General features: G+C 39.9%; 1 protein-coding gene across 1 annotated transcript in view; it reads left to right on the plus strand.

The window, feature by feature from the left end:
• The window catches only part of axin1.S (axin 1 S homeolog), a 43,482-nt gene extending 18,729 nt beyond the window's left edge, over positions 1–24,753 (plus strand). The window contains 8 exon segments of the mRNA NM_001095782.1: positions 7,221–7,358; positions 10,756–11,309; positions 12,666–12,842; positions 13,054–13,299; positions 17,349–17,456; positions 22,372–22,539; positions 23,721–24,485; positions 24,513–24,753. Of these exon segments, the coding sequence (NP_001089251.1) occupies positions 7,221–7,358; positions 10,756–11,309; positions 12,666–12,842; positions 13,054–13,299; positions 17,349–17,456; positions 22,372–22,539; positions 23,721–23,847 (1,518 nt within the window). The 3' untranslated portion in view covers positions 23,848–24,485; positions 24,513–24,753.
• Positions 24,754–26,453: the final 1,700 nt, after the last annotated feature.

A 26,453-nucleotide genomic window follows, 5' to 3' on the forward strand; every position in this document is an offset into this window, starting at 1 on the left:
TATATAAACTATAGTAGTACTTATCTGTTATCTACTGTGTATCCTGTGCTTGAATGGCTGCCCCCATGGCTACACAGCAGTTTGTATATATAAACTATAGTAGTACTTATCTGTTATCTACTGTGTATCCTGTGCTTGAATGGCTGCCCCCATGGCTACACAGCAGCTTGTTTATATAAACTATAGTAGTACTTATCTGTTATCTACTGTGTATCGTGTGCTTGAATGGCTGCCCCCATGGCTACACAGCAGCTTGTTTATATAAACTATAGTAGTACTTATCTGTTACCTACTGTGTATCCTGTGCTTGAATGGCTGCCCCCATGGCTACACAGCAGCTTGTTTATATAAACTATAGTAGTACTTATCTGTTATCTACTGTGTATCGTGTGCTTGAATGGCTGCCCCCATGGCTACACAGCAGCTTGTTTATATAAACTATAGTAGTACTTATCTGTTATCTCCTGTGTATCCTGTGCTTGAATGGCTGCCCCCATGGCTACACAGCAGCTTGTTTATATAAACTATAGTAGTACTTATCTGTTATCTCCTGTGTATCCTGTGCTTGAATGGCTGCCCCCATGGCTACACAGCAGCTTGTTTATATAAACTATAGTAGTACTTATCTGTTATCTACTGTGTATCCTGTGCTTGAATGGCTGCCCCCATGGCTACACAGCAGCTTGTTTATATAAACTATAGTAGTACTTATCTGTTATCTGCTGTGTATCCTGTGCTTCATTCAGAGCTTTCAGGATAATGGGTTTCCAGATAACCGATCCAATACCTGTATCACCAGTTTGCTTTTCATGTCTGTTATGGGCTGCTTTCAGCTCATGGGTGCTATGTTTTCTGCCTTACTTTAAAAGGGGGAAAAATGGAAGTGGTTCTTAAAATCCTCAAAGTAGTCCTGCATTCATTGCCCCAGAACGGCAAGATGTAAATTCACATTTTAAATGTTTTGTCCCATTATGTAGATTTCTCCAGTTACCCCAAAATGGGCCAATTATAATAAACACTGGCTTGAACTGTTACTTGTGCTTTCACTCAAAAGATGCAGGTGGAGATTTAGTTCCCTTATTTGTGTGTGTGTGTATTTGTGTGTGTTTATTGTGCTCTGAAAGAAAGGTTTGCTTTAGTTGTAAGTGGGGATGCACCGTATCCACTACCCGTCCCTAATTTACAAATTAGGATTCGGTTCGACCAGGCACAAGGATTCGGCCGGATCCGGCTGAAAAAGGCAGAATCCTGGCTGCATCCCGAACCGAATCCTGGATTCAGTTCATCCCTAGTTGTAAGAATGCTTTTAATGTTGAACTGTAGAGCTGAATTTGGTAAAACAAAAACATTTATTTTCCTGTTTCCCCAGATGGATAAGTCTTCCTCCCCTTCAATATTTGCTTTGGTTCCTGTTAGAATTTTAAAGTTTAGTTTCTTTGTGCTGCTGAGCTGTTAGACTCTGGGTTAGATAGCTTGATATAGAATGGTATTTAGGTGTATAGAAGGCTATTTAGATTGAGGAATGTAGATACATATAGGTATTGAATTTAAAAGTCACTTTTGCGAGTACTTGTCTAGTTAAACGGGTATCTCCCATTTAGGTTAATATTACTATGTCATATTTGTTAAAGGAGTTGTTCACCTTAAAACACTTTTTCAGTTCTGTTGGTTTCAGATAGTTTACCAGAAATAAAGACTTTTTCAAACTTTTTTCTATTTGTGATCATTTTTCTGAGATTGAAGTATAAAGTTTAATTTTCTTCACCTTCTAAATCGGCTACGGGAGGGGGGGTCACCGACCCTGTGAACTGTTCTAAATTGATACATTTCTTATCTTTGTCCCTGCTCAGCAGAATCCCTGAGTTTCATTAAAGGCAGCTGTTAGACTTGATTCAATAGTTGTTAATATTCCACAGATACTGCTGAGAAATATATCAACTAAATGTTGCAAAATTGTAACTGTTCAGATGCTCCTCAATCCCTGAGCTGCCATAGTGAAACACCAGCAACACAAACATTCAACTTCAAACTTCAGTTTTGAGAAACCTGTAAAAAAAAAAAAAAAGATGGGAAGCAATTGAAAAAAGTCTTTGTTTATGGTGTTAGGAAGGGGAACAACCCCTTTAAGTCCATAGCAACTTTTCAGTTGGGCATCTTTTTTTTTTGTTATAGCTTTTACGATATTTTTCTTTTTCTTCTGCCTCTTTTCAGCTTTTCAAACGAGGGTATTAACCCCACCAGTCAAAAACTATTGTTTTTTGAGGCTACAATTGTACTTTCATTACTTATTCTACAGTCATATGAAAAAGTTTGGGAACCCCTCTTAATTCTTTGGAGTTTTGTTTATTATTGGATGAGCTTTCAAAGTAGCAACTTCCTTTTAATATATAACATGCCTTATGGAAACAGTAGTATTTCAGCTGTGACAGAACCCTTATTGGATTAACAGAAAATATACAATATATATAAATTTGGGCACCCCAACAGGGATATTACATCAATACTTAGTTGAGCTCCTTTTGCAAATGTAACAGCCTCTAGACGCCTCCTATAGCCTTTGACGAGTGTCTGGATTCTGGATGTGGCTATTTTTGACCATTCGTCCATATAAAATCTCTCCAGTTCAGTTAAATTTGATGGCTGCCGAGCATGGACAGTCTGCTTCAGATCATCCCATAGATTTTCCATGATATTCAAGTCGGGGAGTGTGACGGCCATTCCAGAATATTGTACTTGTCCCTCTGCATAAATGTCTTTGTAGATTTCCAAGTGTGTTTAGGCTCATGGTCTTGTTGGAATATCCAACCCCTGCAGCGGAACTTCAACTTTGTGACTGATGCTTGAACATTATCCTGAAGTATTTGTTGTTATTAAGTTGAATTTATCCGACTCTCGACTTTAACAAGGGCCCCAGTAGTCCCTGAACTAGCCACACAGCCCCACAGCATGATGGGACCTCCACCAAATGTGACAGTCGGTAGCAGCTGTTTTTCTTGGAATGTGGAGTTTTTCTTCCACCATGCAAAGTGCTTTTTGTTATGTCCAAATAACTTAATTTTTGTCTCATCAGTCCAAAGCACTTTGTTCCAAAATGACTGTGACTTGTCTAAATGAGCTTTTACATACAACAAGCGACTGTGTTTGTGTGAGTGCAGAAAGGGCTTCTATCTCATCATCCTGCCATACAGATGTTCTTTGTGCAAATTGCTCTGAATTGTAGAACGATGTACAGATACACCTGCATCTGCAGCAAGATGTTCTTGCAGGTCTTTGGAGATGATCTTTGGGTTGTCTGTAACTATTCTCATAATACTCCGCATATGCCGCTCCCCTTATTTTTCTTGGCCTGCCAGACCTGGGTTTTACAGCAACTGTGCCCGTGGCCTTCCATTTCCTGATTCCATTCCTTACAGTTGCAACTGACAGTTTAAACCTCTGAGATAGCTTTTTGTAGCCTTCCCCTAAACCAGGATACTGAACAATCTTTGTTTTCAGATCTTTTGAGAGTTGCTTTGAGGATCCCATGCTGTCACTCTTCAGAGGAGAGTCAAACAGAAGCACAACTTGCAATTGGTCACCTTAAATACCCTTTCTCATGATTGGACAAGGAAGTTCAAGGCTAAATGAGCTAATCCAACCAATTAGGTGTTGCCAGTAATCAGTATTGAGCAGTTACATGAATTCAAATTAGCAAAATTTTTGCACAGCCAGTTTTTCCACATTTGATTTAATTTCATACTAAAAATCTTTGTTCAGAAAACACTCCAGTACACGGATGTTCCTGGGAAATGAAAGACATACCACTGTTATCTTTTTTTTTGTTGAAAGTGGAGTAAATTATTATGCAGGCTGAGAGGGGTTCCCAAACTTTTTCATATGACTGTATCTGTATATTCATCTCCTATTAATTGCCATTCATTGTTCAGTCTGTTATTCACACCACAACTTGATATTCAGCTTCTGAAGTTCCATACTGGAGAGCTGCAGAGCAAAAAGCAAAATAATTCTTAAAAACCATAAACAACGAATTGCTGATTGTCTTAGAATATGACACACTACATCATACTGAAGTGTAATTGGTAATGGTGAACTTGAGAACAGGTATGGGACCTGTTATCCAGAATGCTCGGGATCTGGATCTTTCCATAATTTGGATCTTCATACCTTAAGTCTACTAGAAAATCATGTAAACATTAAATAAACCCAAAAAGAAAATGTATTTTGCATGCGAGAAAGCCTTTCCATAATTCAGAGCTTTATGGATAATGTCAATGCACATGCTCTGTGCTGCTGTCACTTACTGAGTTCAAGGACCCACTCACAATATTCAGGTATGGGATCCGTTATCTGGAAACCCGTTATGCAGAAAAGCTCAAAAATACAGAATGGCCATCTCCAATAGACTCAAATTTTATCCAAATTTGTAAAAATGATTTTCTTTTTCTCTATACTAATAAAATAGTACCTTATACATGGTCCAAACTAAGATATAATTCACCCTTATTGGAAGCAAAATCAGCCTATTGGGTTTATTTAACGTTTACATGATTTTCTAGTAGACTTAAGGTATGAAGAGCCAAATTACAGAAAGATCTGTTATCTGGAAACCATGTCCCAAGCATTCTGTATCACAGGTCCTATACTTTATATATGCAATATAACATTTACAATACAAGTCATTCAGATTTACATTTTATGGCAGCATAGAGACCAGTGCATTCTGCGTCGACAAAATAAACCATGTTCAGAATGAACTTAAAGGGGACCTGTCACCCAGACATAAAAATCTGTATAATAAAAGTCCTTTTCAAATTATACATGAAATCCAAATGACATTGTTTATTAAAGCATTCATAGCTGTTGTAAACACATTTAAACATTTCAGCTGTCAATCAAATATTGCCTGCCCCTCCTCTATGCCTGTTTTAATAACAGTGTCCACAAAATGGCTCCTGCCTGCTTGTTATAATTAGGACATCACAGACTGAAGGAAACAAAATCATTTATACAGTGTAATTAAAGTTCATTTTGCTTGACTAAAATATTGGGATATTTTTTTGGGTGACTGGTCCCCTTTAATATAGTTCGTGAAGAATGTGCCTAAATAGAATGAAATGTTCTTTGCTTTCCCTGCAGTGGTATTTATAAGGTTACAAGGGATATAAAATGAAATGAGCGAGTGGATCAAGGTAACAGTCAGACTTTCCCTGATGATATAAATGTCACAAGCAAAAGAAACATCTCCCGCGTCCAGCAAGTTTCCAGAAAGGCCCGGCCTTAAGTAAATTGTTGTAACAGTAAATGAACGTAGAAGGGAAATAGTCGTTAGGTTTCCAGCTCTCTTGGCTTTAAAGGAGCAGAAACCCTTTTTTTTTTTCCTTTAAAGGGGTTGTTCACCTTTAAATTAACTGTTGGTATGATGTAGAGCATGATATTCTGAGATGATTTGCAATTGCTTTTCATTTTTTATTATTTGAGGTTTTTAAGTTATTTAGCTTTTTATTCAGCAGCTCTCCAGTTTGCAATTTCATCTTCATCTACAGGTTTGGGATCCGTTATCCGGAAACCCATTATGCAGAAAGCTCCACATTACGGCTTCGCCGTCTTCCATAGACTCAATTTCATCGAAATAATCCAAACCTTTTTTTTCCTGTGTAATAATAAAACGGTAGCTTGTACTTGATCCCAACTAAGATATAATTAATCCTTATTGGAAGCAGAACCAGCCTGTTGAGTTTATTTAGGGGCACATTTACTATTGGTCGAATATCGAGGGTTAATTAACCCTCGATATTCGCCCGTCAAAGTTAAATCCTTCTACTTCAAAGTCGAATGATTTACCGCATTTAGTACGTTCGAACGATCGAAGGAAAAATCGTTCGATCAAATTGATCGAATTGAACGATTCGAAGGATTTTAATCCATCGATCGAACGATTTTCCTTCGATCCCAAATTGCTAGGAAAGCCTGTGGGGACCTTCCCAATAGGCCAACAGTGGTGCTCGGTAGGTTTTAGGTGGCGAAGTAGGTGGTCGAATTTTTTTTTAAAAAGACAGTACTTCGACTATCGAATGGTCGAATAGTCGAACAATTTATAGTTTGAATCGTCGCAAATTCGGTGGTCGAAGTAGCAAAAAAATACTTCGAAATTCAAAGTATTTTTTATTCTGTTCCTTCACTCGAGCTAAGTAAATATGCCCCTTAATGTTTATATGATTTTCTAGTAGAGTTAGGGAACGAAGATTCAAATTACAGAAAGATAGATTATCCGGAAAACCCCAGGTCCCGAGATTTCTGGATAATAGGTCCCATACCTGTATAAGAATAACCAGATGTCAGTTTACCTTCAAAAAACTGTACAGTGAATAATTAAGACCAACTATGTTCATCTATAATATTCCGATAGTTATTGAAATGGTGACTTTCCCCTTTTTGAACAATATTTTAAGGTTTTTTGTTGTTTCCATGCTGCCAGCCACCCTTAGAAATCAAGTTTTCAAACCAGCGCATATCCCTTGCATCAGTATGGCTGTGTGTGAACCGGTAGCATTCTATGTTCTTTAAAGGGCATGTAAAGGCAAAAAATAAAATCCCATTTTTACTTTCTTTAATGAAAAAGAAACCTAGCGCCATTATACTTTAATTAAAAAATGTGTACCGTTTTTATAAGAAACTTGACTGTATGCAGTGCAATTCCCATTCATTTACTTGCTCTGACTGCTAAGGATAGGAAACTTCTTACGGTGTCTAACTGCTCTGCAGGGAAACGTTCATACTTTAAAATGGCTGGCGGGAGCTCCTTTCACCTTACTTCCCAGAACTTGAGCAGCTTTGTTTGTTTCCCTGTCGAGCAGCCGGCGACCATGTAGAAATTTGTATCCACAGACCCAGTGGAGTCTGTATATTCTTATTATTAATCAGTCTTGCTGTATCGGCTTCTGGAAGATATTATTTGACTTTGATAATTTATGATGATCCCTAAGCAGCCCAGACCACACTGAGCATGTGCACAGTCTTGGTCTTGCAAAGATGTATAACAAAATTACAAGATGACAGCCCCCTGCAGACAACTTTGAAAGCATAAATCATTTGTTTGATTAGGCTTGTGGTGCAGTAAGTTCATGGTTTATGTTTAGTATACAAAATACAGCATTTCTGGCCTTATTCTATTTTACACTTTACTTCCCCTTTAACTCTGTTATATATATTTTTTTCCCCAGCGTACATATCACATGCCAAAGGATATTCACGTCGATCCAGAGAAATTTGCTGCTGAGCTTATAAATCGCTTGGAGGGGGTCCTGAGAGACCGTGAAGCAGAACAGAGACTTGAAGAGCGGCTTAAACGCGTCCGAGCCGTAAGTATCTTCAATTCTAGTTATTGTTTCTGATCTCGTTTGCTAAAATGTATCCGTTTTGTATCCAGTGAAGCCAGTGCAAAAGTGATCAGCAGCTGAGCATCAGGCACAGACATAAACAGCAATGACACACAGGTTTATTTGGAGCCTTTTTTTTTTTTTTTTTGCTAAATTTCCGTGATTTGGATCTTCCTACCTTATGTCTACTAGAAAATCAACATAAACAAAACCATAATTGAGCAAACAAATTCTCTTGCAATCATATATCCGCAAGTAAGCACAAATGATGTACAATCCCAAAACAAGCTAGCTACAAATGTATCTAACACACACTTCCACCATGTTGTTACAAACTAACCAGTTCAGATAACAATTGCAACAATGTTGCTAAAACAACCTGTAAAAGGGTTGTTCAGTTTTACATTATCTTTTAGTATGATGTACCGAGTGATATTCTGAGACAATTTGCAATTGGTTTTCATTTTGTATTATTTGTGGTTATTTAGCTTTTTATTCAGCAGCTCTCCAGTTTGCGGTTTCAGCAGTCTGGTTGCTAAGGTCCAAATTCCCCAAACAACCAAGCACTGATTTGAATAAGAGACTGGAATATGAATAGGAGAGGCCTGAATAGAAAGGCAGCATAAAAAGTAGCAATAACAATACATCTGTAGCCTTACACAGCTTTTGTTTTTAGATGGGGTCAGTGACCCCCATTTGAAAGCTGGAAAGAATCAGAAATAGAAGGCAAATAATTCAAAATCTATCAAACAAAAATAATGAAGACCAATTGAATTGACCATTCTATAACATATTAGGGGGCACATTTACTTAGTTCGAGTAAAGGATTAGAAGGAAAAATACTTTGAATTTCAAAGTATTTTTTTGGCTACATCGACCATTGAATTAGCTACTTCGACCTTCGACTACGACTTCGAAATGAACGATTCAAACTAAAAAATTTTGACTATTCGACCATTCGATTGTCATAGTACTGTCTCTTTAAAAAAACTCCAGTCACCTACTTCGCCACCTAAAACCTCCCGAGCACCAATGTTAGCCTATGGGGAAGGTCCCCATAGGCTTTCTAGGCAATTTGGGATTGAAGGAAAATCGTTCAATAGATGGATTAAAATCTTTCGAATTGTCCGATTCGAAGGATTTGCGCTAAATCCTTCGATTTTGATATTCGAAGTCAAGGATTTAACTTCGAGGGTCGAATATCGAGGGTTAATTAACCCTCGATATTCGACCAATAGTAAATGTGCCCCTTAAAGGGCACCCTATCACAGCCAAAATCAAACACATATTAACAATCTGACCAGTACAAGCTAAACACGTTTAATCAAACTGCATATATCGTTTTTCGAAAAAACTGCAGGTTTTAAAAACTTCCCTTACTTTGTCAAATGGGTTCCTTCACTGAGGGAGGCCATACTGTGACTATAACAGACTCTAATATGCAAATTTCAGGAGCATGCTCAGATTGTAACAATGCTTTGAGTATTCTACCCAGAATGCCTTGTTTTAGTAAACTCCTCCACTAGAAGTATCAGGAGATTTCCCTATCTTGTCCCCTGCTGGTGATGTCATTATGCAAATGAAGGGCACACAGTAACTTCCAGCAGGTGGCAGCACTACTGAACTGCAGCTAACACACAGGTTTGGCTGATTTGAAAATAGATTAGAAGGATTGATAAGCAACCAAGGAATTTCAACTGAGCATGTGCGAGATTTCAGAGCTACAGTTGGCTGGGAAGATATAGGTAGGAGGAGCCAGTGAAATCCAAGATGTCTGCCTCAGCTAGAACTGCAGGGGAGATCTTACAGAATGAATAGTGAGCTGATCATTTACATTATACAAAAAATTCTAACTCTTCCTTGAACTATCACATAGTGAATTTACTTAGTAAATTATTTTGGTCATGATTGGTGCCCTTTAAAGTTAACTTGAAGGTGAACCACCCCTTTAATAATTGTACCTGATAATACAAGCTGCTCATACATACATAATTCGGAGCTTTCTGGATAACGGGTTTCCGGATAACGGACCCCATACATGTACAATGTAATGTACTGTTGCCCTGCACTGGTAAAAATTCTGTGTTTGCTTCAGAAGCTGCAATAGTGTGTGGATGCCACTCAAGCTGGAGGAAAGGCACAGGCCACATAGCAGATAACAGATGAGCCCTCTAGACTGCAATGGTGTTTCATCTGCTATCTGCTGTGCTGCCCCCATGGCTACACAGCAGCTTGTTTATATAAACTATAGTAGTACTTATCTGTTATCTACTGTGTATACTGGGCTTGAATGGCTGCCCCCATGGCTACACAGCAGCTTGTTTATATAAACTATAGTAGTACTTATCTGTATCTACTGTGTATACTGGGCTTGAATGGCTGCCCCCATGGCTACACAGCAGCTTGTTTATATAAACTATAGTAGTACTTATCTGTTATCTACTGTGTATACTGGGCTTGAATGGCTGCCCCCATGGCTACACAGCAGCTTGTTTATATAAACTATAGTAGTACTTATCTGTTATCTACTGTGTATACTGGGCTTGAATGGCTGGCCCCATGGCTACACAGCAGCTTGTTTATATAAACTATAGTAGTACTTATCTGTTATCTACTGTGTATCCTGTGCTTGAATGGCTGCCCCCATGGCTACACAGCAGTTTGTTTTTATAAACTATAGTAGTGTTGCGAAAGCAAACGCAGAACTTTTACCTGTGCAGGACAACAGCACATCATTAAGCTGATACACATACATTTTTGGTGTTCACTAGTGACCAGAAATCTCATCCGCAGGGACATTACCAATTTACTAACAGGCGTTTAGGACAATTTGCTAGTGAACGAGACGATCGTTAAGTGTTCGTTCACACCCTATTGTGAGGCGACTTTTCGCTCTGGCGAACAGTCATTACTCCACAAATTCACTGAAGTGCGAATTTTGCTGAACGTTAACTCTTTCACCAGAGTTTCAGTCGCCACCTCAGACCTGATAAGATGAAGCTTCATCCTCCTCAATCCTATGTCAGTGACATCATATCCTGTATGCCGAAAATGCATTAAAGTTGCAAAAAACACTGGCGACTTTTCTTTTTTTAAAGTGGTATTGCTTTCAAAATCCGAACTATTAAAGATTTGTGTGAACAGTTTTTTTAAAACGAATTAGAGGGACATGCCACATTTGTTTAAGGGTGGGCTCATGTCTAGGGCATTATATGATCTATTTTGTCTTTATTTTGCTTCCTTGGACATTTGTATTAAAAAGTGGCCACTTCAAACATTTGCACCAACATTACAATTAAAGACGTCCATACCTGCCCTATTCAAATTGACCTTGACCTGTGTGACAATTTTCAACTTGCATTTATCTTTCCCTTCAAAGGAAGAAGAAGGAGATGATGGGGATGTCTCCTCTGGACCTTCAATTATTAGCCACAAGTTGCCTTCTGGCCCGCCGATGCATCACTATAATTCGCGCTATTCTGACTCGGGATGCGTCGGGATGCAAATCCGAGACGCCCACGAGGAAAATCCGGAATCTATTCTCGATGAACATGTGCAGCGGGTCATGAAAACCCCGGGATGCCAGTCCCCTGGTACTGGACGTCATTCCCCAAAACCCCGCTCCCCAGACGGCCATTTAAGCAAGACCCTTCCTGGGTCTCTGGGAACAATGCAAACAGGACATGGAAAGCATTCGTCCAAGTCCGGATCGAAAGTAGACTCTGGTAATCTGCATCATCACAAGCACGTCTACCACCACCTCCATCATCACGGCGGAGTAAAACCAAAAGAGCAGATAGAGGCAGAAGTAACGCAACGAGTGCAGACCAACTACCCTTGGAATGCAGAGTCTCATAACTATGCAACTAAATCACGCAATTATGCAGAGAGCATGGGTATGGCCCCCAATCCTATGGATTCTTTGGCTTACAGGTAATTACAGGCAAATGCATTATCCAGTAAAAATTTGTCTGTTAGATCCCAAAAAAATAATATATTTTTGTCCATTTTCTACCACCTCCAGTATACCCTCCATCCAGCAAACTCCTTTGTAAGCTTAAAGAGGAACTATTGCAAAAATTAAAATTTAATATAAGTTTCATCACACTGAAATTAGAAACTTTGTAAATATAATCATTTAAATAGTCTGCCTCATTTCTGAAACATCAAGTTTATATTCACTAGGGATGCACAGAATCCAGGATTCGGTGTGGGATTCGGCCAGGATTAAGCCTTTTTCAGCAGGATTTGGATTTGGCCGAATCCTTCTGGCCGAACCGAATCCGAATTTGCATATGCAAATTAGGGGCGGGGAGGGAAATCGCATGACTTTCTCACAAAACAAGGAAGTTAAAAATGTTTTTCACTTCCCACCCCTAATTTGCATATGCGAATTCTGATTTGGTTCGGCAAATTAGGATTTGCGTCGGTATTCGTCCAAATCTTTTGCGAAGGATTCGGGGGTTCGGCCAATTCCAACTTAATGGATTCGGTGCATCCCTAATCTTCACTATCCCTCTCTCAGCATCTGTTTCTCTTCATTCTCTCTTCATGCAGCAGTTGGGTGTCAGATAAAAATTGACAGTTAGATCCAATATATCTTATAGGGGGGCTCCTTTCCTAGCAGATGTATTAGAGCTCACTCAAATAACTGATTCCAGTACAAACACAATCTAACAAAATAACTGCCTTTTGCACGAATCCTGCATGTAGAGAGACATGATGTGATTTTAATTAGGGATGCACTGAATCCAGGATTCGGATTCGGCCGAATCCTTCTCCCTGGCCAATCCGAATCCTTCTCCCTGGCCAATCCGAATCCTAATTTACATATGCAAATTAGGGACGGGGAGGGAAATCGTGTGACTTTTTGTCTCAAAACATTTTCTCCCATCCCTAATTTGCATATGCAAATTAGGATTTGGTTCGGTATTCGGCGAGTCTTTTGCGAAGGATTCGGGGGTTTGGCTGAATCCAAAATAGTGGATTTGGTGCATCCCTAATTTTAATAGTGAGCTCTAATACATGTTCTAGGCAAAAGGAGCCCCCCTATAAGATATATTGGATATAACTGTCAATAATTATCTGACACCCAACTCCTGCAAGAATCAGATGCTGAGAGGAGTAGTAAAGATAAACTTGATTATTTCAGAAACAAAGCAGAATGTTTAATTGATTGTATTTAGAAGTTTCTTATTTCAGTATGCTGAAGCTAATATTACATTTTCGTGATAGTTTCCCTTTAATTAGCAGTCCTAAAGTAGTAACCGGTCTGTCTTTCTTTCACAGTGGCAAAGTCAGCATGCTTTCAAAAAGGAACGCTAAAAAGGCAGATGTAGGGAAGAGTGAGAGTGCAAGCTATGAGGTGCCGGCCGTCCCAGAGGATGCGGAGAGACACCAGAAGATCTTGCAGTGGATAATGGAGGGAGAGAAGGAAATAAGCAGACACAAGAAAAGTAACCACAGGTGAGTCAGGTTTATTTACATATGTCATGTTTTTATTTGCTTGAGCGGGTGCAGTTAACATACAGGGGCCCTTCTGGCTGATGTCTAAAATCAAAAGGATTGTACAGGTATAGTCAGCAGGTTATTAGCCCATGCACGGAGCTTTCTACAAAGCCTGCCTGTCTCATTTCTTCCTCAAAAGGTAAAAAGAATCCTCATTCTGTGCTTACAGCTCATCTAGTGCCAAGAAGCAGCCGCCTCCTGAATTGTCCAGACCACTTTCTATTGAGCGTCCCGGTGCAGTTCATCCTTGGGTCAGCGCTCAGCTCCGTAACGTGGTACAGCCTTCCCATCCCTTCATCCAAGATCCCACCATGCCCCCCAATCCTGCCCCTAATCCTCTCACACAGCTGGAAGAAGCCAGGAGACGTCTTGAGGAAGAGGAGAAAAGAGCTGCGAAGATGCCCCAGAAACAAAGGTATCAAGTCCCACTCTATTGTTTTTTTTTACTACTTTTCTTCAGTTTTTAGACTGATGATGGGTGAGATGTGGCGCATGTTTATATGCTGTCATTGATCTCCCTGGAACCGTAGCAGGGCAATGTTACAGCCATATATCACTATGAAGATTTCCATTTATCCAGGTCATGGTATATCTGGTAAGTATTTCTAAAACAACTGGACTTACTGTGTAATCATTAAAGACATTTCACTACTCAGCTTCTTCAGTTCAACTGGTGTGGGAAGTCCTCGGCATATAAACTCTTCCACTTATCCAATCACAGCTCTCACGTGTAACACCTGTTTCTAGGAGTTGCATGATACCTTGGTAATCATCCCACATAATCACACCTCTGTGAATTTCAGGTGTCGCCTCTCTGAAGAGTTACAATGTGCCGCTGTGATTGGATTAGTGGAAGAGTTTATATGCTGAGGACTTCCCACACCAGTCAGTTGAACTAATGAAGCTGCTCGGATGAGGAGTGAAATGTCTTTAATGATTACTCAGCAAGTCCAGTTGTTTTAGAATTACCTATACTAGATTTATAGTTCTATATCTGTATCCTGCCCATGAGTTCAGATATAACTACTGACAGTGTCAGCAACAGACTGAATGGGTTACTTTCACCAATTTCCACCCTTCCTAACAATCTACATCTGCTTCTCTGTGATTGTTGAGAGCAGCCACCCACTCTCAAGACAGCCCAGGCCAGACCTTGTATTTAGCTGGAGGCTCACTCATGAGTACAGCAGGTTCTTCTGGCTGTTTCTGAAGGGACCACGCTAGACTTGTAAGTAGGGTTGCCACCCTGCCAATCTTTTACCGGCCTACCCGGGAAAACACCTGCCAAGGCCGGGGCTGGTATTACAAATTTACCGGCAATGTAGCTGCCGGTAAATTTGTAATACCCTTAAAAAGACCCCTTGGCCTGCCCCCAATCCCCTGGAAATGTAACTTTTGTTCTCCGTTTTAAAATCTGTGCCTTGGTCCTGCCCCCTTTTATGTAATGGCACCCCCCTTTTGCCATCACACTCTGCCCCTTTTTGTTCCCATCCCTCACCAGCCGGTAAAAATTTTAAGGAAAAGGTGGCAACCCTACTTGTAAGTACATAGCCATACTGAAACATATCCTTTAGCCGCAGGGAGGAAAGGTATTTATATTGGATAAGATAAGCTGTTCCCTTTTTGTGAAATGCCATATAAAAGGGGGATGATTTCCGAAGATAAGCTGCTACCTTTAAGCACTAGTTTGTTGGTGCCATGGGACACCCATTATAGGAGGATCTCTTGGTTGCAAGTATCGTTATCCGGAAACCTGTTATCCAGAAAGCTCCGAATTACAGAAGGGCCCTCTCCCTTAGACTCTATTATAATCCAATAACCCAAATTTTTAAAAATGATTTACTTTTTCTCTGTAATAATAAAACAGTAGCTTGTACTTGATCCCAGCTAGAATATAATTAAAGGAGAACTAAATCCTAAAAATGAACGTGGCAAAACTGTCATATTTTATATAGTGAACTTATTGCACGAGGCTAAAGTTTCAGCTTGTCAATAGCAGCAATGATCCAGGACTTCAAACTTGTCACAGGGGGTCACCATCTTGGAAAGTGTCTGTGACACTCACATGCTCAGTGGGCTCTGAGCAGCTGTTGAGAAGCTAAGCTTAGGGGTCGCCACTAATTATCCAGCGGAAAATGAGCTTCCCCTGTAATATAAGCTGATGCTACAGGGCTGATTATTAAATTCTGATGCTAATTGCACTGGTTTCTGTGCTGCTATGTAGTAATTTTCTGTATTAATTGCTAATCAGCCTTATATTGTGACATTTCTATTCTATGTGTACTGTATATTGTGATTCTCCAGCTCAGTAAGTGACAGCAACACAGAGCATGTGCAGTGAATCAGCAGAAAAGAAGATGGGGAGCTACTGGGGCATCTTTGGAGACACAGATCTTTACTGCTAAAGGGCTGTGGTTGCCTTGGGCTGGTACAGAAGCACAAACATATTGTACAACATTTCTACCTACTTCTTTATTTAGGATTTCGTTTTCCTTTAATCCTTATTGGAAGCAAAACCAGCCTATTGGGTTTATTTAAAGGAGCAGTAACAGCAAAAATTTTCTAAAATATTTGTTAGTATGGTACGAAAAAAAAGACACCAACACATATTAAACTTTAAAATCGCAAAGGCTTTATTAAGAAATAACTTAGCGAAACTCTAGTTGCACTCCTCTTCAGACAGGGCGACGATCCATCGTGCGGCGCTTGATTTCTCCTCCCTGGCTACCTACAGTAAGGAAGGCAGGGAGGAGAAATGGAGAGCCGCACGATGGATCTCCTTTTCTGAAGAGGAGTGCAAGCGGAGTTTCGTATTTCTTAATAAAAACTTAGCGACTTTTAAGTTTAATATGTGTTGGTGTCTTTTTTTCATTGCATATTAAAAAAAACTTTTGCTGTTACTGGTCCTTTAATGTTTACATGATTTTCTAGTAGACTTAAGGTATGAAGATCCAAATTACTGAAAGATCCATTATCTGTAAAACCCTAGGTCCTGAGCATTCTGGATAACAGGTTCCATACCTGTACCTCATTATCTTTAGTGTTTGGAGACCGTGCCAGGCAGCGGGGAAATTTGTGCTTTACAGCAGATACATTTCCGCCACATTTCCACTTGTATATATCCATATAAAGGCAATTCCAGTGTATTTTTTATAGGCATTTCCTCTAAGGGCCTGAGAAAGAGTGCACAGTAATGCCATGGATTTGCTCCTGGGAGGTTTATGATACACCACTTTTTTTTAGTTATCAGTGGAGATCTCACCTTGTTGCACATTTGTTCCAAAGCTCAGGCAGGAGCCCCCTGACTCCATTGTACCCCCCCCCCACATATTTAGGAGAAAGATCTCCTGTTTAGCCCATTTTGGGGGTTGTTATGTGTCTGCCAATACAGGTATACGATCTGTTATCCAGAATGCTGAGGACCTGGGGCTTTCCGGATAAGGGGTCTTTACGTAATTTGGATCTTTATGTCTTAAGTCTACTAATAAAATAATGTGAACATTAAGCCCAATAGGCTGGTTTTGCTTCCAACAAGGATTAATTATCTCTTAGTTGGGATCAAGTACAAACTACTGTTTTATTATTATAAAGAAAAGGGAAATCCGTTTTAAACATTTGGATTATTTGATTATTTCCGTGATTCTGAGCTTTCTGTATAACGGATCCCATACCTGTATTGGGTGAATGACTATATAAACTATAGTAGTACTTATCTGTTATCTACTGAGTATCCTGTCCTTGAATGGCTGCCCCCATGGCTACACAGCAGCTTGTTTATATAAACTATAGTAGTACTTATATGTTATCTACTGTGTATCCTGTGCTTGAGTAGCTGCCCCCATGGCTACACAGCAGCTTGTTTATATAAACTATAGTAGTACTTATCTGTTATCTACTTTGTATCCTGTGCTTGAATGGCTGCCCCCATGGCTACACAGCAGCTTGTTTATATAAACTATAGTAGTACTTATCTGTTATCTACTGTGTATCCTGTGCTTGAATGGCTGCCCCCATGGCTACACAGCAGCTTGTTTATATAAACTATAGTAGTACTTATCTGTTATCTACTGTGTATCCTGTGCTTGAATGGCTGCCCCCATGGCTACACAGCAGCTTGTTTATATAAACTATAGTAGTACTTATCTGTTATCTACTGTGTAATGGCCTTAAAACACATTGAGTATTCTGTAGTAACCTGTAGACCAAGAGCCAGTCATATGAGAGGAACCATTTCAACATTAAACCCGTTACCCACTTACTTATTTATGGTTACATCAACATATCACAATGTTTACAGGCAAACATTAAAACTATTGTCCCATGTTGCCCCTCACGGATATTAGATCAGAAAGCAGTTGTACCTTATTGTCCTCTTTGCTTCCCCTTAGTTTGGGCTCACAACAAGCATTAGATCATTTGGCTTTAAACAAGACCCTATTTCTAATATGTCAGGTTATTCTCTAGGTATGTTCAAGAGGTTATCCAGCGGGGCCGCTGCTCGGTCAGGCCAGCTTATATTCCACTGCTGAATGTGGTGCCGGCTGTCTCCGACATGGACCTCTCAGAGGCAGAGTATGTGTCTCTCTTGTTTCTATGTGTAACCCTGTCTGTAGATTCAACACTTTATCCCTTGCACTTTCCCTTTGTAGAGGCTTCCCCTTGTATACGTCTCATTTCTAGCCTTCCTGACAGATCTCAAGCTTCTTACACTGCTCTCCATGTATAATGTTTATCATATGTATTGCACAGCACTGTGTCCAGTGTCGGATTGGCCAACCGGGATACCAGGAAAAATCCCAATGGGCCCAGGTGTCGGTGGGCCCACTTGCTTCTAACCATTTAGCCTATTTCATGGCCATTCCCTGTTTCTTTATGGGGAAAAAAAAGGCTTAAAGGAGAACTAAAGGAGAACTAAAGAAGTAGCTAGAAATGTTGTACATTATATTTTGGGCTTCTGTACCAGCCAAAACAACCACAGCCCTTTAGCAGTAAAGATCTGTGTCTCCAAAGATGCCCCAGTAGCTCCCCATCTTCTTTTCTGCTGATTCACTGCACATGCTCTGTGCTGCTGTCACTTACTGAGCTTAGGGACCCACTCACAATATACAGTACACATAGAATAGAAATGTCACAATATAAGGCTGATTAGTAATTAATACAGATAATTACTACATGGCAGCACAGAAACCAGTGCAATTAGCATCAGAATTTAATAATCAGCAAACCTGTAGCATCAGCTTATATTACAGGGGAAGCTCATTTTCTGCTGGATAATTAGTGACGAGCCCTAAGCTTAGCTTCTCAACAGCCAATCAGAGCCCACTGAGCATGTGAGTGTCACAGACACTTTCCAAGATGGTGACCCCCTGTGACAAGTTTGAAGTCCTGGATCATTGCTGCTATTGACAAGCTGAAACTTTAGCCTTGTGCAATAAGTTCAGTATATAAAATATGAAATTTTTAGCCACATTCATTGTTAAGGTTAAATTCTCCTTTAAAGGAACAGTAAAGCTACCAAGGCAGTTTATTGCCAATAAATTAGCCACAACAGTGCAAGCTTGAATGCTATATTTATTCTTTAGAATACAGTAAACAGCTCTAGACACTGCCTTTTTTTGTTTAGGATAGCAGCTGCAATATTAGCTTGGTGTGACATCACTTCTTGCCTGAGTCTCTCCCTGCTTACGCATAGCTCTGGGCTCAGATTACAGAAGGGTGGGGGACAGGTAGAGAGGAGCAAACTGAGCATGCTCAAGCCCTAGCTCTGGAGGTTTAAGCTGAAAACAGGAAGTCTGATACAGACTGTATTATCACAATGATGCCGTTCTCTCACAAGGTCATGGTTGTTATAAATCAGTCTGGGGCTGGGCCGATCCATTGGATTTCCCCCTTTGGCCTTTTGTGAAGGTGGTCAGATTGGGTGGAGACCCCTCCCTGTTTGGCAACCTTGCTAAATAAACAGATTTATGCCCACCTTTACCCTTGCATTAGTAGCATTCCGTAGAACTGGGATAAACTGCTTCTAGTGTACGATGACTCCACATTTGGTTCTCCAGCCCTCTCCATGCATCCTCCACCAACTTTTGTAGATAGGTTGTCCAAAAAAAATGTTTCTTATATAGTTACCCAAAAATGTAATGTATAAAGGCTGGAGTGACTGGATGTGTAACATAATAGCCAGAACACTACTTCCTGCTTTTCAGCTCTCTTGGTTTCCACTGATTGGTTACCAGGCAGTAACCAATCAGTGACTTGAGGGGAGGCACATGGGTCATATCAGTTGCTTATGAATCTGAGCTGAATGCTGAGGATCAATTGCAAACTCACTGAACAGTTATGTCCCATGTGGCCCCCCTTATAGTCACTGACTAACTCAGAGTTAGAGAGCTGAAAAGCAGGAAGTAATGTTCTGGCTATTATGTTACACATCCAGTCACTCCAGCCTTTATACATTACATTTTTGTCTAACTAACTATATTAGATACATTTTTTATTTTGCACAGTCTATCTATTTACCCAGTTTTTATTTGTACAATGAACTGTTCCATTAAGGTGACTGTACACTGGCTCATTCTCCATGCTAGTGGGCCAGTTGTCCCGCAGTTTGAACAGAAGTGACCAAACGCCGTGTATCTTTCTATCTCTGTTCCGCTTATTTGAACTTGAAGCCCATTCCACTGGACCAGTGCTTAGTACAGGGGAGCTACACCAGCACCTCTTTACTTTCTTATATGCCAGTGCTCTGGTCAGATTACAAGATGGTCTGTGAAAATCCACCGTATCGTGTCCGTGCCATTGACTGTAATTCACATAAAGCCCTACAGTTTGCTTGCCCTTTAATCCCCTATCTTGGTGGAGATTTAGTAGGTTTATATCATTGCTGTTGCTTTCCCATTTAAATCACAGCAGAAGGCAAACTCGGGGGGGGGGGGGAATATACCATTTTACTTGCCTGCTGGGGTGGTGTCAGAAGCTGGCTAGCTCCTTGGTGTTGCCATAGGGCTGTGTGTATAAAGGAACACTGTGTAAAAGTTCTAAACCACAGGCAAAATGTACTTTTGCATATCTATTTTTAAAATTAAAAAAAGAAATCATATATTTATATATAAACAGCAAATGGAGCGCACAACCTTAAGTTCAAAATAGATCCTGGTGCAAGACCACAAAAGAGTAAACATTGAAGGTTCCGTATGGGACTGAAACATTGGATACAATAAACCGTACGCTTGTTTGAATAATACCATATTGGAATATTCATCGGATATATACGCATGCACGCACACACACACACACACACCCACCCCCTTTTATCCAGAATGTGCGGGACCTGAGGTTTTCCAGATAACCGATCTTTCCATAATTTGGATCTTCATACCTTAAGGGTCAGGGCACACACTAAGACACAATGCCTTCAATAAGGATTACTTATATCTTAGTTGGGATCAAGTACAAGCTACTGTTTTATTATTACAGGGATAAAGGAAATAATTTGTAAAAATGTGGATTATTTGATTATAATAGAGTCTATGGGAGACCCCTTTCCGTTATTCGGAAATTTATGGATAATGAGATAACAGATCCCATACCAGTACTAATAAATCCCTGAATAAGATTCAGCCCTTCAGCTGTCGAGATGCTGGACCTGCGGATTTCATTCTGTATGGTCTTACATTCTCCCCTCTTGGAGCATTTATTTAGCAATTTTATTTGGCTTTTTCATAAGCATGACATGGGAAAAAAACAAGGATTTTTTGTTAATTGATTATAAATAGTAATGATATAATACACAAAAGCAATTATTATCTTGTAAATTATATCCTTATAAACGCTGACTAGTGATGTCATCAGTTATGCACGGTGAGTAGTGATGTAATTTTAGTCACTTCACTAAAACTTGTGTATTCTAATAAATAAAGTATCCCCGTTGGAAAATATGAGGATATAACACACAAAAGTCATGAATATCTTGTAAATTATATCCTTCTAAAAGGTGAGTTCTGATGTCATCAGTAATAAACGGTGAGTTCTGATGTCATCAGTTATAAACGGTGAGTTCTGATGTCATCAGTTATAAACGGTGAATTCTGATATAATTTCATGCCTCACTGAAACTTGTGTATTATAATAAATAAAGTACCCCCTGTTGCAAAATATGAGGATATTAGATGTTCCCTCTGAGTTCCATGACCTGTGTCTTCAGGCCTTCAGCCTCATGCTTTTATATGGTCATGGAACTCTTGAGTAACATGATATCCTTATATTTTACTAGAGGGGGTACTTTATTCACTATATTATAAGTCACCGAGGAGTTCCATGACCTTCGGCCTTGTGCTTTTATATAGTTATGGATAGGGATGCACCGAATCCAGGATTCAGTTCGGGATTCGGATTCGGCCGAATCCTTCTGCCCGGCCAAACTGAATCCTAATTTGCATATGCAAATTAGGGTCGGGAGGGAAATCGCGGGACTTTTTGTCACAAAACAATGAAGTGAAAAAAATTTCCCCTTTCAACCCCTAATTTACATAGCAAATTAGGATTCAGTATTCGGCCGAATCTTTTGTAAAGGAATCGGGGGGTTCGGCCAAATCCAAAATAGTGGATTTGGTGCATCCATAGTTATGGAACTCCTTGGTGACTTATCATATCCTTAAATTTTACAATAGGGGGTACTTTATTCACTATTATAACAGATATTTAGATCAGCTGTGTGTAGTATCAGTATTAAAGGAGAAGGAAAGCTATGGAGGCATTTTATTGCCAATAGATTAGCTGCAATAGTGCAAGCTAGAATGCTATATTTATTCTGTAGAATGTTTTACCATACCTGAGTAAAAAGCTCTAGAAACTCTCTGTTTGTTTGGGATAGGAGCTGCAGTATTAACATGGTGTGACATCACTTCCTGCCTGAGTCTTTCCCTGCTCTGGGCTCAGATTACAGTAGAGAAGGGAGGGGGGTGGGGAAGAGGAGCAAACTGAGCATGCTCTTGCCCAGGGCAATGAGGTTAAGCTGAAGGCAGGAAGTCTGATACAGAAGCCCATGTGTACACAATAGAAGGAAAGAAATGTGGTGTTTCTTTTGACAGGGGACTCAGAGCAGCTCTACTTTGGGGGGTTTACTGGTATATTTAGATGGACCTTTCTGATAAGGCTTAATTAATTTTAACCTTTCCTTCTCCTTTAAACATCTGATGCAACGTTAGGATCGCTGCTTTAGCAAAGTGTAAAGAATCAAGTTCAGTACAGGTATGGGATCCATGATCCGGAAACCCATTATCCTGAAATATATAGGTTGTTTTTTTGTTTTTTTAAACTCGCTTTATCCTCTGAGTGTATTTATATTATGCTGTATATACATATGACAAGCATTGTATCTGAACACAATGGGAGGGGTTCCATACACAGCATTACACGACCTGGAAGCACCACTTTACATGATTGAATCATTTGTGTTTCTAAGGATTTGCTTTCCCCCTCTCTGTAACAGGTTGAAGCCGCAGAAAAAGACTGTGAGTTCACCGTCCCAGCCGTGTGAAAACATCGTAGTGGCCTATTACTTCTGTGGAGAACCCATCCCGTACCGGACCATGGTTAAAGGGCGCGTGGTAACCCTGGGACAGTTCAAGGAGCTGCTCACCAAGAAAGGAAACTATAGGTAATTCCTGCCATTAGAGATAATTGCTTTATAATGATGTCAGGGAATCTTGCTATAGTCATGTGGCCTCTTCCATGTGTTTTCCCCTGTGACCCAGACAGCAAGTTTCCTGTTTAAAGGGGTACTTCACCTTTAAATTAACTTTAAAGATGAACTATCACGAAAATGAAAATTTAATATAAGCTTCCTCATACTGAAATAAGAAACTTTCTAAATACAATCAATTAAAAATGCTGTACTGTTTCTGAAATAATCAATTTTTTATTCACTATTCCTCTCTCAGCATCTGTTTCTCTTCATTCTGTCTTCATGCAGCAGTTGGGTGTCAGATGAATGATCCAATATATCTTATAGGGGGGCTCCTTTCCTAGCAGATGTATTAGAGCTCACTCAAATAACTGATTCCAGTACAAACAAAATAACTGCCTTTTGCGCAAATTCTGCATGTAGAGAGACATGATGTCTGGTGAGTTTAATAGAGTGAGCTCTAATACATCTTCTAGGCAAAAGGAGCCCCCCTATAAGATATATTGGATCTAACTGTCAATGAATATCTGACACCCAACTGCTGCATGAAGACAGAATGAAGAGAAACAGATGCTGAGATTATTGATTATTTTAGAAACAATACAGAACATTTAATTGATTGTATTTAGAAAGTTTCTTATTTCAGTATGATGAAGCTTATAATATAATTTTCATTTTCGCGATAGTTCCCCTTTAAGTATGTTATAGAATGGCTAATTCTAAGCAACTTTTGAATTGGCCTTCATTATTTATTTTTTATTGTTTTTGTTTTGACTCTATTGACATCTAAAAAACAAAATGCTTTGTAAGGCCACACATGTATTGTTACTTTTTATTACTCTTTCTATTCAGGCCTCCCCTGTTCATATTCCAGTCTCTCTTTCAAATCAATGCATGGTTGCTAGGGTAATTTGCATCCTAGCAACCAGATTGCTGGGGGAAAAAACGCTAAATAACTAAAAAAAAAAAAAAAAAAACCCACAAATAATAAAAAATCAAAACCAATTGCAAATTGTCTCAGAATATAATATCCCTCTCTACATCATACTAAAAGTTAACTTAAAGGTGAACAACCCCTTTAAAGGCTTCATGTTAGCCTTAGCTTGTTGTGTCCCACTCATAAATGAAGGAATGCCGATTTTATTTCTCCCCAGGTATTACTTTAAGAAAGTAAGCGATGAATTTGATTGCGGAGTGGTATTCGAAGAGGTGCGAGAGGACGACATGATTCTGCCCATTTACGAGGAGAAGATTATTGGGAAAGTTGAAAAGATCGATTAACGCGGACCCCTTGCACTTGGCAACAAGAGTCAACACAAGATGGAAGGGCTACGGTCAATCGGCATGTGGGCAAACTTGTCCCTCAGCCTGGGAGTGAAGCTGTCTTGGCCCAGACGTTTGCAGCATATTCATACATCTCCTACCAAACTGCCAGCTCATCTTCCCTCTTGAGAATGTGCCAGTTTGGATCCAGCGTCCTGCTGCCCTCATCAATATAGCTGGCGTAATGTAGGTGTGTACAGTTAGAGGTGGCCACGGAACCTTGTCTATGACAGTTGCAACTTTTTGATACGTAATCATAAAGGGGAAGCAATTTCCAATGTCCGTGCTTTTACGTACGCTGCGGTGCTGAGCTCACCGGAACCAGTCCAACTGTACTGTCTGTAACAAGGGCAGATTTATCAAGGGTTTTTATGGTCAAAACTGTCAAATTCGACTAGGAAGTTGTTGAAATTCGATTCTAGTTTTTCAAAAACTTCTAAGATTTTATAGATTTATCATACTCTGGCCCTTTAAAGGGGTGGTTCGCCTTTAAGGAAACTTTTAGTATGTTATAGAATGGCCAATTCTAATACATTTTTCAATTTATTTTTTAATAGTTTTAGAGTTATTTGCCTTTTTCTTCTGACACTTTGCTGCTTTCAAATGGGCGTCGCTGACCCCTTCTAAAAAACAAATGCTCTGTAAGGCAACAAATGTATTGTTGTTGCTACTTTTTATTACTCATCTTTCTATTCAGGCCTCTACTGATCATATTCCAGTCTCTTATTCAAATCGGTGCATGGTTGCTAGGGGAATTTGGACCCTAGCAACCAAATTGTTGAAATTGCTAACTGGAGAGCTGCTGAATAAAAAGCTAAATAACTCAGATAATAAAAACCACAAATAATAAACCAATAAAACCAACTGTAAATTCTCAAAATATCACTCTCTACATCATACTAACAGTTAATTTAAAGGTGAACAACCCATTTAAGAACTTGAATTTGACTATTTGCCACCTAAAACCTGCCGAATTGCTGTTTAAGTCAATGGGAGAGGTCCAGGGATCAATTTAGAGTTGTTTGCAGCCTTCCTGACATTCGAGTTTTTTTCGGGGGGGGGGGGGGGGTGAATCTAGTTCTTAAAATTCTAATCAAATTTTCGATTCAAGTTCTTGGGTCGATCCTAATTGCCCAAGTTTAAAAAATTAAATTGTTATAATAAATTTCGATTGGTTAAATTTCAAGTTCATGGTAGTTTAACAAAAAACAAAAAAAAACTTGCATGAATTTGAAATTCGACCCTTGATAAATATGCCTCAAATATTTCTCCATGCCGTTCAACTATTACTGTACCTTTAATTTATTTAATGATACCATGTCAATGGTTCTGTCCATGTGTACCACTTCCCCTTTCAACAAATGGTTTCTCCCCCCCCCCCAATCCCGTCTCTCAACAACCCGGCACCGATGTAGAATTCCCAAAATGTGTCCGTACTGAGCCGATCCTTTATGGAATAATAGGGGGCCAAAGATGAAAAAGCACCAATTCAACTGTCTGTACTCAGCAATGTGTCATTGTAATGAAAATACCGTATTTATGATGCATGGGGAATAGTGATGTGCCAGCTGGCCCAATACCCGTCGGTCGGGTGGTTTCGGGGCCTTGCAATCTTCTCCTGCTCTCCCCGCCCGCCACCATCAAATGCTGACTTCCGGGTTCTTCTTTTATAGACGATGCGCCTGCTCGCCCCACCCCTTTTGTGACGTCATCAGCGGGTCTATAAAAGCAACCAGGAAGTCGGATGCAGGCAGGCGCGGGCTAAGGGAGGGCTGGTTATGGTCGGTTGCGGGCCGGGGAAATCCCGACCTACACATCACAAATAGGGAATGCTTAGGGTTCCCACCTGGCCTAGCCGGTAAAACACCTGCCGGGGCCGGTATTACAAATTTACGGGCAATGTAGTTGCCGGTAATTTGTAATATGCTTAAAAAAAAAAGCCCTTGGCCCGCCTCCAATTCGCTCAGAACTTAATTTTTTTTTTTCTCAGGCTTCTGGCCATGGCGTGTGTTGCTCCACCCCTTTTGCGTCACTGTGTGTGGATCCGCCCCTTTTGCATCATGGACCACCCCCTTTTGTCCCCCCACCCACCACCAGCTGGTAACATTTTTTTTAGAAACGGTGGCAACCCTAGGAATGCTACAAGTTATAGTGTGGCCCTTCATCAGAAGTCAGAAATAAAGATGGAAGCCTCACAATGAATCTATTAGACCCCCCCCCCCCAGGCAACCAGAATTTCCTGCAAAATAAACAATGAAAACCAGCTGAAATGATGCTTAGAAGTAGGTCCGTCTATAACTATATGTCTATATACTAAAATGTTAATTTAAAGGTAAACTTCCCCTTTAAGGAAAATTCTACCACCCACAGATTTCCTATTTAAAATTGCCGTTGATGAACTGACAGTCTGTGTGGATTTTAATTACTGATTTATTTATATATATATATATATGCAATATCTAACTGTGCTGTCTGCTGAGAGGGGAACGTATCCCAAATAAATATCCCCGGCCGAGTCAGACTTCAAAGAAAGTGCCTTCAACTAGGGATGCACCCAATCCACT

Source organism: Xenopus laevis, chromosome 9_10S, assembly GCF_017654675.1.
Source record: "Xenopus laevis strain J_2021 chromosome 9_10S, Xenopus_laevis_v10.1, whole genome shotgun sequence".
Lineage (NCBI taxonomy): Eukaryota > Metazoa > Chordata > Amphibia > Anura > Pipidae > Xenopus > Xenopus laevis.